Source organism: Vipera berus (assembly GCF_964194415.1).
Source record: "Vipera berus genome assembly, chromosome: 3".
Lineage (NCBI taxonomy): Eukaryota > Metazoa > Chordata > Lepidosauria > Squamata > Viperidae > Vipera > Vipera berus.
The window spans coordinates 165015423-165029471 of record NC_138204.1 but is presented as its reverse complement, the minus strand read 5'-3'; the positions used below and the strand labels follow the sequence as shown (position 1 = coordinate 165029471).

The window sequence follows — 14049 nt, the reverse complement described above, 5'->3', positions numbered from 1 at the left end:
GATACTGTTCATTGAGATGACAGAAAAATATTGAACTATAACTCTTTTTTATTCTCTAAGGATTTAAAAATCATTCTAAATGTTTTTAAGGAATTAAATCAAAGGTGGATGAGTTAAAAGCAGCATACGACCGAGAAGAATCCCCTAATCTAGAGGACTATGAGCCCAACACAGTAGCTAGCTTGCTGAAACAATACCTGCGTGAACTTCCTGAAAACCTGCTTACCAAAGAGCTGATGCCTCGCTTTGAAGATGCTTGCGGGAAGAGCCTGGAGTCCGAGAAACGGCAGGAATGCCAGCGCCTCCTGAAAGAGCTACCAGAATGTAATTTCCTCTTGATCTCCTGGCTGATTGTGCATATGGACCATGTCATTGCAAAGGAGCTAGAAACAAAAATGAATATCCAAAACATTTCTATAGTGCTCAGTCCAACTGTCCAGGTATGTGTGTAAGCCAGCTGTTATTTAAAACTGTTTTCAAACACATTTCAGAAAATCACCTTATTGGCATCGCATGTGGTTGGTTATACATATTATAGGTGTAGCATAATTTTTGATATTTTAAGACAACTTTGATATCAGGACCACTGTGACTGAGATCTTGTAGCAGGTTTGACTGGAAGTATTAGATAAGTAACTGCTTCCTCTTAATTATTTTTTGAAGGAGGGGAAACACGAGGTCATACAGGGGTTATATAGTTAAGACACCTGGCAAGACATTACTAAATAATTAACTCATAATTAAAGTGGACTTTCAGTCAGCACTTGATACCAAATTTGTGCTACGGATTGAGGACATACAAGTCTCTGCTTTTCATATGCCACCAGAAAGCTCAGTCATTTTGGAGTGTGCTCAAGTGTATTTAGCACCAAATCCATATTGAATACAGTATTCAAAAGCAGAAGATCAGAATTTAAACATATTTAATTACATGTGTTTTTAATGAGCTGGATGCATTATGTGTGTTAGGTGATTAGTACTAACAAATTGCCATATAGAAGGCATTAGTGTATGGCAAATTTTATATGGTTTAGGGCAGGGGTAGGCAACCTCGGCTCTTTTATGTCTTGTGGACTTCAACTCCCAGAATTCCTGAGTCAGCATAGCTGACTCAGGAATTCTGGGAGTTGAAGTCCACGAGTCATAAAAGAGCCGAGGTTGCCTAACCCTGGTTTAGGGGAAACAAACTATTAATTGAATTCAGATATTGTAGTCTTTCCATCTTGAATTAGTGCTTCATTTAAGATAGCTAACGTTAAATTGTATAAGAAATTTTAGTTTGGTGGCAGACATTCACGTCCTACCGGCACTTAAATTAGCTTGAAGGAATTCATTAATATAGAAGTTGGTACATATTTCTCTATCGAGGAATTTGAAGAGGAGATGACTTATGGATTTGCCAATTAAGTAGGGTTTTATTCGGGAAGAAGGGAACCACGTAACTATAATCTTAAAGAGTGAGGAGAACTAATAGGTTTGTTTGTAACTGTTGGACGATACTTCATGTTTTTCTCTCTCGTTTTCCTGCACTTTTTCTTTTTTCTGTTTTTTTTCTGTTGGTATTTTATCTATATTTACGTCTCTAATAAAATTATGTATAAAAATAGAATCTGAAGATGGTGGTAATCCCAAGGGCCCCTGAGAACATATTTTTTTATTATTTGTAAGATCATATTTTTAGATACAAAGATATCCACAAGTTTTAACAAGCTACCTGTAATGTGGATGTAGTAAAGAAAAAAGAAAGAAAGTTGGACAGTTTAAAATTTTGTTTTGTATAGCAATTGGTAACAGTTATGGTCACAATGTTCAAATTTATCCTTGAAATTAAACATGCCAGAGATTCAGATAAGAGTAATTTAAAACTTTTGAATTAAAGAACTCTGAATAAACCAACAAAGGGAGCATCCACAATACAATGCAGGTCTATGTGCTGATGTTTTACTGTAGTATTGCAGCTAAAAAGTTCCTATTCTTTCTTTTGTTAAATTTATTATTTAATTAAAACATTTATATAACTATCCATCTTATAACCATCTTTGGGTGCTTCACAATCACAAGTTAAAACAACATACAAAACCATATTAAAGTTATAAAACTAAACATATTAAAATAGTAACAAGCTCTTGGTCCTTGTACCCGAGTGGGCAGTTGCAGGAATAAAAACCCACTTGTAGTTTTACTACTTATTACTAATGTTACCAGACCAGTCAATAGAAGGTCTATGGGATCTTCTAAATGAAATAGCTGTTTTATGCAATTAGTGTCAATACTTTAAAATTTAATGCAAAAAAACACAAATAATTTTAAAGTGATATTTCACTGATTTTGTTCAAATATGTTCCATTACGCCCAAGAATTTAACTTGTAATTAGATCAGGGTGGACTCTTAAGTATTGTGTTTCTTTAATATGACTCATTATTGGTGAGGTCTCCTATACATAAGGATTAGTTGTTCATACCTTTACTCGGCACTTACATCCTACTCCACCTTTGTTTTTAATAGGGTCACCTTAATGAATGCAATATGTTCAAATGCTTTGCACTCTGGTTATTTAACTAGAGTTTCGGTGTTATGAAACTGAAGTCAGACCTTTTTGGAATTTGGAGTTTTTCCAGATATTAAATATAACAACATTAGAAAGTTGTTAATAGCTAAATACCACACAGTAGATCTTTTCAGCATCCTTATGGCCAATTCTGTTACATTTTAAGATTCCTGAGAAGTAATAGAACATAGCTGAGGATTTTCCCACCAATATTTTGTGGTGGGGAAAGGGTTAAAATAAGTATTTAAAGCAATTGCCATGTTAATTTATAAATACATAATATAATACTTCTAGACTTTTGAAAGGTTGTTACATTGTATTAAAATGTATAAAGAAGATTTTGCAACGACTAACATCAGTTTGCCAACCTGAAATATGTGATTGACCTTAACCAGATTTAGTTTGAATCCAGAATTATAAACAATAATTTGAACCTGACTCAGTCAGATTAATCATAGTTAATGTTAAGTGGTGTATTTCTAAATTTGGATGGCATGGCAAGCTACAAAGAAGCAAAAGCAGAAACAGAATCCTATTCGGCTGGATAGAAGTATAGGGTCTCCTGCTTGAGCAGGCAGTTGGATAAGAAGACTTCCAAAGTCCCTGCCAACTCTGTTATTCTGCGTTTTGAGATTGGTATGGTGTTTGTATGGCACTCTAAGAAGACTATAGCACAGCTTTTCTCAACTGTTATTCAGGGCGACATATCCAACAAAGCAGGAATGTTGAAAAGATTGCTGCTCTAAACTAATAAGGGCCATCTTTGTTCATATCATAGACTGTGGCTCATATCGCATGGACATTTCACATCATTTTCCATTACAAACAAGCTGGTAAAATATGTGCTCAGGACAGATGCATTTAGAAGAGACTATTGTATGTTGTTCACAAAGATAGGTCAAGTTCTTTGTAAGGCTCACACAGCTTCATCAGCTGTCTCCTGTTTTGGGGCATAGTTGTGTTTACACACAGCCATTTCTGCAGCGACTGTCGCCATATGGCTGTGGTGCAGGACAGCTTTCTAAGTGCCTCTGAAAACCTTGCAAAAGATCCACTTGCTTTAATACTCTAATGCAATGTTTCCCAACCTTCACAACTTGAAAACATTAATACTGTAAGTGTGTTTAGAAAGGAATGTTTTATTATTTTGCAAATATCTACACAATGAATGACAATACTTCTAAAGTGGTACTGTGTCTTCTTAGATCAGCAACCGTGTCCTTTACGTGTTTTTCACTCATGTACAAGAATTCTTTGGAAATGTGGTCCTCAAGCCAGTAACAAAGCCTCTTCGTTGGTCTAACATGGCAACCATGCCAGCATTGCCAGAAACACAGGAAAGCATTAAAGAAGAGATCCGAAGACAGGTTGGTCCTCTTTGAATGATCAGAACTTTCTGAAAATTTGATTGAGGGAATTATTTCCATTCTTTTTATCACTGATTTATGGCCCTTTTAATTGACCAAAGCTAGATTTATGGTATGATGGTGAAGGAAAAAAAATCTTCCAGATTTTAGAATTAAGACAAGAGCTTACAAGTTCACTTACCGTATTTTTCTGTGTATAAGACGCTATTTTTTCCTGCAAACACCCTGTTCAAAAATCAAGTGCGTCTTATACAAGTGCAGCGTATTATACACGGAAAAATAATGGTAACCTCCGCAGCCCAGGGCATACCTGTGTGGGTTTCCATGCCACCTGGTGCAGGTGTCAAGCCCCTGTGGGCTTGCCACCAATGGGAGGGGGGAGGGGGCAAGATCGTCAGCTGGCTGAACTTCCGGATTTGCCGGCTCAAGCTGTTTAGTGCTCCGCCAAACAGCTGATTGGCGCAGAGAAATTTGCATGCCAGAGCGTCTTATACAAGGGTGTGTCTTATAAATGGAAAATATGGTATACTTCAGGTAGCCTGTACATTTAAATTAAGGCTTGAATACATAATTTTCTCTTACATACTGCCCTCATTTAAGATTTAATTCTCTCTTGTTTGTAGTTCTTTGATTTTTTTTCCAACCTAAGTTGTATTCTTTTGTAGACTGAGGTCAAATCTCACAATATTGCAACAAATGGCCTAATTTTCAGATTTGGAGGTCCAATTAGAATATATATTAACCAAGATGCTTTCTCAGTACTTTTCTCAGTAATAGACAGAAATTGATCTTCAGGAAATTTGACTTGCTAACTTAAAATTGACATATTCCATTCGTGGAAAAATAGAACTCACTTGCCAACTGCCTTGTATTGTGGCTGTTCATAGTTACAGCAGTGCTAAAAAATAACTTCATGATCCAGGCATGTATTTTTACAACCTTCACAATTATGTGTTGCCATTACAATTGGTTAGTACACATCCTGTGCCTGACCCATCCATCCATCCATCCATCCATCCATCCATCCATCCATCCCTCCCTCCCTCGCAGAGCAAAGAGATTGGACAGGAAAGGATTATAATAGAGTAAGCAGGCATACAATTAGAATACAGGTGGAAGGAATGTGCTAGAACTGGCTATTTTACCTAATGTGCTCACCGTCCCTGAATGTGCTCAGTAGACAATCGATGTTACTGCATTCCTTTTGATTATAATAATTTCTCTCCAATGAATGTAAATAAGACTTTAATTCCCTTCTTGCAATCACCAGCATCATAGTGAACATTCCAAAGGGAGTAGGGAAAAAGGAAAGCTGATGTAAAATATAAGCACAATGACAGTTGTGTTTGTTCATTTAGCAACCAGGTTGTCACAGTAATGGTAGCTGAATAAGGACTATCTTCATATTTAATAATGTGGTGTTGTTTTTTTAAAAAACAACTAGGAGTTTCTTTTGAACTGTTTGCACCGAGATCTTCAGGTAGGGATTAAAGATTTATCCAAAGAAGAAAGATTATGGGAAGTGCAGAGGATTTTGACAGCTCTGAAAAGGAAGCTAAGAGAAGCTAAAAGACAAGTAAGTTTGTGCTTTTCTCTTTTAAAATTGTGTGGATGGAATGTTGATTGTCCAATTTATAGCAGTATAGTTAAAATATTATGGGGCTTTTGTTAGTTTTGATACCACTTATTTTTTATTAGATTCTTGGTTTCACTGGTGCTTTGATTCCATTGGATAAAAAATTGAAAAGGCACTTTGTCAAGGCTTCTACGCCAGGACCTAAGTGATTCTATTGTAATGTCCACATCATCTGTTGATACTTTTTTCACATAGTTTCTGTTTAGAATAGATCTACTATACCACTGACCTTCCTATAAATAAGCTTTAGGTTTCTGGATGTGATTTCAGTTTTCAGAGTTTGATCATTTTGATCTTTGACTAAACTACTTTATACTACATTTACCTTGTGTTTTATCGGGCATTGCCTAATCAGGAATTCTGGGAGTTGAAGTCCACAAGTCATAAAAGAGCCAAGGTTCCCCACCCCTGGAACTGCTTAATTTTGTTCCAGCATGTAGGAATGTTTTCTAATTGCTGCACTGCCCAAATCTGCTGCTGATATGCCAGCAAAAATTCATGGTCTACCAATTTTTGGAAAGTCAAAACACCCATTTTCATTCAACCACCATCTGCCTTATAAAAATGAGTGATTGATTTGATCTGTAAATGCTGCTTTAGGACGCTTGAGATAACATATGTAGTTTCCCAATAATGTAGGTAAAAACCCTGCAAAAGTTGCAATTTAAATATTCTTGCACATTAACGTATGATCCCTTGAATTGAGTTATTAGTCAAGATTTTTTCAATACAGGAATGTGAAACAAAGATTGCGCGAGAAATTGCTAGTCTTTCAAAGGAGGATGTTTCCAAAGAAGAAATGAATGAAAATGAAGAAGTTATAAATATTTTACTGGCTCAGGTAGTATCTGTTGTTTAAAGTATTTTCATTCTTAATGTTTAAGCTGCACACTGTGAAAATAAGTTGGGGGCTGAAAGAGATAATTTCTTCTTGCAAACGTGTGTGTTTGTGTAAAGGGATAGCTATCAAGTATAATGCCAATTCTAAGTGTCCTTAGGGACTTGATGAAATTCTTGTGGTTGACACAGAAAGTAGTTGATCTGGAATTTCTGGAACTGGAGTTGAAAACAGCAGCAGCATTTGTGTTTCACCACTGACTTATAACTGAAAAAGCTGTTTCTTGTATGTAAATCTGGACAATTGTAGATTCAGAATTTCAAGACCCTTTGAAATAATAAATTAGTTGCACTGATTGAACTCCTTATAGAATAACATCTTACCATCCCTATTAGTTCTTCTCCACCCTGCAGCAGGCCCCTTCTATTTCTGTGTTTTGCTTAACCTCCTGTTCTCCAAAACCAATCCCTGACATACTGCAGCAAGCAGCCACAATTTCCAGATGTAATAGATGAAACTATGTCACAAACTTCACCTACTCCCCCAAACTTCCTAATTTAGGATTCCTACGTGCTTCAATTTATGATGGAGCTACCAAGATATATTGTTTAGGAAATGAAAATATAACTACATGAGAAGGGCACTTGCACTATTATGGTTTCATGCACTCTGTAACATCTAGAAAAAATGTGCAATAAATGTTTCAGTCTAGAAAAATACATTGAGGGGCATATAAGGGCATTAGATGTACAGTGGGCATTGCATTTGCCTTCATCCTTCCCCATTTTTTCTGCCTTTTTTCTATTAGCTACATGAGAAGCTAGGTTTTATGACTATAGCCAAAAAGAAAACCAATGTCCTAAATCAAGATTCGTTTATCATTTGAGTAAAATTCCTCATATAATTTAATTATGTTTGATAGGAGAATGAGATTTTGACCGAACAGGAAGAACTGCTAACAATGGAACAGTTTTTACGTCGTCAAATTGCATCTGAAAAAGAGGAAATAGATCGTCTCCGAGCAGAAATAGCAGAAATTCAAAGGTAACCCAGCCTCTGTTTTAGGATTAACCAGTGGGTGAAAATTGCAAGTAAGCTAATTCCAGTTAAACGTTAGAAGAAGGTTTCTTATAGCATGCCATAGACTGTGGCTGGTAGTGACTGCCTAAGGAAGTGTTGGATTCTCCTTCCCTGAATGGACTTAAAACTGAACCTGCAAAGTTATTTTTTAGGCAATGTTGCAGCATAGCCTTTTCCATCTTGGCACCTTTCACGTATATTGGAATTGCAAGTCTGAGGCCAAGGTCCTTATGTGTAGTAGTAGCAATAACATCTGGAGGATATCTAGTTGGCGAAAGCTATTACAGCTGCATATTCTGGATTCTGAAAGGAGCAAGGGCTTGGACTAGACCAGGGGTAGGCAACCTTGGCTCTTTTGTCACTCGTGGACTTCAACTCCCAGAATTACTGAGCCAGCGATGCTCAGGAATTCTGGGAGTTGAAGTTCAGAGTCATAAAAGAGCCAAGGTTGCTAGGTGGTCTCCATAGTCCCCTCCAGGCAAAATTCTATGATGCCAACCCTACTGAATTTAAATAATATTCTAAACATTGTTTCACCAGAACAGTTATAAGGGATAATGGTAATGGTGTTTAAGGCCCTACATGGCATGGGTCCGGAGTACCTTAGGGAACACCTGCTGCCGGCATCAACTTCCCTTCGCCCTGTGCGTTCCCACAGAGAGGGCCTCCTCAGGGTGCCACCGATCAGAGAATGTCGATTGGTGGCCCCCAGGGGGAGGTCCTTCTCTGTGGGCGCTCCGGAGCTATGGAATCGGTTACCGGTTGAGCTCCGGATGGCGCCCGACCTTCGCTCCTTCCGTCGCGATCTAAAGACATTCTTATTTGAACAAGCCAGCGTGGCCTGATGGGGGATGGGGGGTTATTGTTATTTTAATATTTGTATTTACTGTTTTTAGTTGGGCATATATTTAATCCCTTTTAACTTTTGTATCTCTGTATTTTTTATGCTTGCCCTGTTCACCGCCCTGAGTCCTCCGGGAGAAGGGCGGTATATAAATAAAATTATTATTATTATTATTATTATTATTATTATTATTATTATTATTATTATTATTATTATTATTATTATTATTATTATTATTATTATTATTTTATTATTATTTTATTATTATTTTATTATTAGCTTTTATACCACATTGTAATTCTTGTCCATGAGCACTTAAACTCATTAAATCATGTTCTGGAGTATGTTTGTTGTGTGCATGAATCTGCTTGAAAAATGTTGTATAGCGAACCAAGCCATAAGTGATACAAAATTTACACTTGCACATCTAGTCGCCAGCATGGTCGCAGTGAAACTGAAGAATATTCTTCTGAGAGTGAGAGTGAGAGTGAAGATGAAGAAGAGTTACAGATAATCTTAGAAGATTTGCAACGGCAAAATGAAGAACTAGAGGTGAGGTGGCTTTCTTTGCAGTAGATATTCACTGACTTCTTTATTCAGGCATGGGATTATACGATGCGGCATATGACAAAAAAGAAAATTTCAGTCAAAAATGACAAACTCCATAATATTAAAAGTTACTTAACTATGGAGTAGCATAGCTGAGAAAATAGCAGATCCTCATTTTCCTGCTTCTCCCTCTATCAGTGGACTTGCAGGGCAGAAACTCCTGCATCAGGGAGGGAAGTCAGTTTGATTAGCAGTTGCTTCTGAAAGCAGACTGTTAAACGTAAACTAGCATCAACAGTTTTCAAGATCAAACCATTGTGAGTAATTTTAAAACGAAATAAGAGAAAATAATAGGAAAAGCTCTTCTTTATGGGATTTTGTTTTAATAGCAGAGTTTAACTGAGCACCAATGTTTTAAGTGTTAAGAACTGATTTTTTAAAATATATTTAATCAAACAATAAAACAGGGAATTTAAAAATGGGAAGAATGGTCAGTTGAAACTAAAGCACTGAATTGTATTATTTTCAAGTAAATATAGCAAATTAATAGTTCACAATTTAGGCACTTATTATATTTGCTCTGATGCAGTCATTTTATAAATAAAAAAAATCTGAATTAGTGTGAATGCGACATCCTTGTAGTCCGCAATGATTTTGTAGTAGAGATGTCATCTGGACAGATACTTGATGGAAAAGCTCATCAATAGGACTAAGATTGGCTCCTGTAATACTTTCCATGTAGTTTATCATTTTATTTAAGAACCAAAATATATTTTTCAGCATTCTGGCTTTGAAATTCTCATTTTTAAATTAATACTATTGCTGAGCTATGTTTTAGCGATGAAATATAACAAAAATAATTGAATGAATATGTTAAATCTTTTTAAATTTCTGCCAGCCTGTTTTTCCATGCTGTCCTTTTCTTTCATGGAAGTTTGTTTATTTTTTTAAAGGACATTCTGGAAGAAACAAAATGCCAACACTGATCTATGTAACCCATGCAGGAAGTTTCATCAGATTTCTGTGGGTTTTCTGGTTAACCTTTTCATTGAAAAAGTTTTCCTGTCTTTCTAATAAAGACATTCCATGTTGCTTCTCTACTGTTTAATGAATTCTTCCAGTTAGATGAAATCCAGAATATAGTTCAGAGAGAGGTTTCCTGTTTCACTTAAAACATGCAACTGAAATAATTTTTTTCTTTGATTCTTAGAATAGATCGAGTGTCATAGAAAACCTAAAGGCCTCCCAGAAATAAACTCTGTAATTTAATTTTTTATAACTGGCAGTGAAAACAATACATAGACATATAGAAAAGGCAAAAGCAATGACACCACTTTGTAGAATACTTAATTTATTTTAACAATCTTTGAGACAGCCTGAAAAATTGTTCTATATTATTGCTCCCTTATTATAGCTGGAAAGAAAGCTAAGGGAGAATTATTTAATTAGGTCTTGTAGTTTGCAGATGTGCCTTTACTTCTCTAAGAGTCAACCCCTCTGAACTCAATAAATCTTCGTGTTGGCATGGATGCGACAGTGAAAGCTTGTGAGTTAATGGCTAAGGTGTGATGTGTACTGGGGAACTACTTCATATCCTATTAATCACATCTCTCTTAACGTCTGTTGAGTGATAAATCCTGCAACAAAAGTACAAATAAAAGTTTCCTTGTAAGCACATTTAAAAAATGAATGAATATGAATAAATAATTAACAGTTCCTAAGATCTGTGAGGAAAGCTGGGGAAAGCAAGAGCATGTTTTTTATTTTTTTATTTTTTGCTTTTGAATCTGCCATTGTAAATTGCTCACTTCTGCTGGGGCTGGATTTTCTGGTTTTGTTCTGCCTGATGAGACCTCGCTTGTCTCCCTGCCAAGAGAGAGATGCAGTGAGGAATGCCTTATTAATGATTCATTAGTTCCATCAGTAGCTGGCTGTGTATAAAGCTCAAGTGACCCTTTTTCCCTTTTTGCTGGATCTAGGTTAAGAATAACCATCTGAACCAAGCGATTCATGAGGAGCGTGAGGCCATCATTGAGCTGCGAGTACAGCTTCGCCTCTTGCAGATGCAGCGAGCCAAAACGGAGCAGCAGGTGCAGGAAGAGGAAGAGCTTGAGAAACGAGGGGGGGCGATGCTGCAGCAGCAGCAGCCGCCCCTGCCAAGAGACAGTGTCCCAGAGACAAAAGCTATGAAAGAGCAGCCAAAGGCAATCCAGGAGTCAGTGAAGCCATCTCCAAGCAAGGACAGAAAAGAAACTCCAATTTAATTGGATTTCTGAGCATTTAGATTCTTGCCTGCGCAAAGCCAGGACTGTGCAACTTACTGTAAATCTGTGGCCTGTACATTCTGTAAATATTTTCTCTTTTACATTCTGGGGATATTTTGTCCCCGTCCTATGTGTGGCTTCTGCCTATCAGGCTCAGGTTACTTGGGAAGATAAAGCAGAGAGAGAGAGACAGACAGACAGAAAGACAGACAGACAGACAGAGTCAGAGAGAGAGAGATGGCAGGAAAGGGCAGCTGTATAGTTACTCAGCCTGTCAGACGTTCGCTTTGGCTGATCGTTGGGAATTGAGGGGATAGTACATTTTAAAACAATTACATACTCACTTCGGAGCAGACTTTCAAATTCTCTCATGCATTATCTGTCCAAGGGCTACTTCATATGAGATATTTCATTGCACGGATGTAGGAAAAAGTACATTCTCTGCTGGGCATATACCAATGTATCTGGTAATTCTTGACCACCAGAAACTTCAGGTAGAGTTAGAGAAGTTTGCAGTAGAGGAACATATTTCTCTCCCGCCCCCACCTCTCCATTTGGTTATCTTTCTGGTCACACATACAGACAACCATGTTTCTGACCAGCAGAAGAGGGGGGAGCGCTCTGTGCCATTTGGGGGTAATTAATTTAAAAGGAAGTTTGGTAAGAAGCATTCCCACTCTGGTCTTGAAAAGAAACTTCCTCTTAGCATAGAAATGGCTTTTATGAAGTTATTTACAAGGCTGATACATCTCTAGTCGGTGCAGATGTCTGTTAAGTGTTTGTAGAGAAGCCACAGTTGGCACAGCAAAATAAATGTTTGCAAGTATGTTCCACAATGGTCTGTGTGGGGATAAAGAAACTATGAAAAGTGGCTGTTGGTTAAGAATGGGGAGGTCCAATCCCTATCCCATTCATCTATTTGCTTTGTAATTTTTTGCTCTCATACTTCATAATTGTTTTTATTCACTCTTACTTGTGCCTTTCAGTAACAAAGGAGCTTTACAAAATAGATGTGCCCGAAACAGTAGAAGATCTTCAAAACTTTAGTATTATGTAACGTGTTGTTTTCATTTGACTTTTTTTAGAGCTTTATGAAAATACATGTAAAATTAAGCTGGAAAAATTGATAAGCACATATCCATAAATCCACTATGAACTCTTGAACATTGTCAATGCAGTTATATGTAGAACCAATTACTAGGCTTGCCAATTAATTAGGAATAAGAATGGAAGCACTTTGTAGGTTTTATAGCAAACCTCATAATGCTGACCTTTTTTTCCCTTTCTTTTGATAATTTAAAGAAATTAGTGAATGTTGTTGATTATCAAGGTTCCATGATTTAGGAAAAGGAGTTGGTGCTGATTTTTGTTGCACTCTTTCTTTGATGGATTGAGAGCACTTTGAAGTACAGTGCAACACAGAAGTGTGCAAGCCTCCATCAGGATCTTGTAACTGAGGTGAATGATAAAGAAATAATCTTGGCCATTTTAGTGGGTTTCAAAGAAGTATTACATTCAGAAAGGGCCCCATAATTGTTATAGAACTTGTACCAGTTTTTGGTACATTTGAAAGTGTGTTGTAAGTGCTTTGGAGGTCCTCTCAAGCACAATGCAATGGAGGGAAGAAGGTCCGTCTACAAGCCCTTCCTAGTGTTTCCTAAAAAACAACAGGGAAGCATATTTATGACATTTTATGTGCTTAAAAGAGAGTGATTCTGATAAATAAAAAAAAGCTGGTAAAGCTGTGATGGAAATGTTCAGCTGCCTTATGCTTTAATTAGTTACCATTGCCAGCAGTGAATTCTTACAATAAATTGTGGCTTTTCAGAGCCACATCACTTAAAATCTCAATTCAATTTGAAGTGGATGATGTTAATTGAACTCTATAGGGTGCTTATAGCTTATTTAGTTTCTGTCTGTAATATTTATTTTTTATGTGGTGGGTGTTGTTGTTTTTTGCCTATTGCACTGTTGTGAATCATTGGCCATGATTTAATGTTTGTACAAATGACTCTAAAATGCATTCTAAAGAACGGCTTTTTAAAAAAACCTTAAAGAAAATTTATGGAGGGTGGTTAAATGACAGTTGTATGTAGATTTTTTTTGGCCTGTTACATACATTTTATATTTCTGACAGTATTTAGACCCTTTTGTTTTGAATTCATACTAATTTCTATTAAATTGTCAAACTTTTATAATCAATGTTCATCAGATATTTTGATATGGCTAATTTTTGTTTGTCAAGAACATGTTAATCAAGAAAATAAATTTTAACAGCCATGTGCTAATGGTTCTAGTGAATTAAAAATGTTAAGATTCACAAATAAATTCTCTGGCCCACCTTCAAAGTCCTGATGTGGTAATAACCAACTGAATTTATGAGAGATGTTTGTATTAAATAAATGCAATTCTACCAAAAATCCAAAAGAACAGCAGATTAGTAATTGTGGTTCTTTTTAACTCACATTTCTGGATTGTACTGTGATTCTTCAGTCTAATCAAGAATCAGAATTGCTCTCTGGCAGAAAATGGTGAACTAATGAGGGAAGGCAGTTGAAAAAAATAATCCTCTTGGGATACAAAATACCTGTTGGCAAATTTGAAAGAGTTTTTGAATGTAAAGCATTTCTGGAATGTTCACAACAACCTGATTTGAACTTAATTTATTGTAAGCTCAAACTGCTCTGAATTCCAAATGTTTTATCCACCCTCATGAAGACAAAGCAGTTCAGCAATGAGACCTAAATTTTTATTCATTCCCATTTCTTTCTTTTATGATTTTTTTGTAGATAGTAGATACGAAGTTTACTATCTATGCTGCAAAATCGAGTGCCCTGCTGCTTGCTTCTGTGACCCTAAACTGGTTTATGTTACCCGACAGCAGAATCTGTTCTCCCCATTTCAAATTTTGATGTACTACTT

The 14049-nt window shown here is 36.5% G+C and overlaps 1 protein-coding gene across 1 annotated transcript in view; it reads left to right on the top strand.

Moving 5' to 3' along the window:
* Window positions 1-13468, top strand: part of RALBP1 (ralA binding protein 1) — a 28605-nt gene extending 15137 nt beyond the window's left edge. Inside the window, exons 4-10 of the mRNA XM_081324047.1 lie at window positions 91-440; window positions 3755-3916; window positions 5361-5492; window positions 6286-6393; window positions 7313-7434; window positions 8746-8866; window positions 10843-13468. Of these exons, the coding sequence (XP_081180173.1) occupies window positions 91-440; window positions 3755-3916; window positions 5361-5492; window positions 6286-6393; window positions 7313-7434; window positions 8746-8866; window positions 10843-11127 (1280 nt within the window). The 3' untranslated portion in view covers window positions 11128-13468. The remainder of the gene's footprint in view (window positions 1-90; window positions 441-3754; window positions 3917-5360; window positions 5493-6285; window positions 6394-7312; window positions 7435-8745; window positions 8867-10842) is intronic.
* The last annotated feature ends 581 nt before the right edge of the window (window positions 13469-14049 follow it).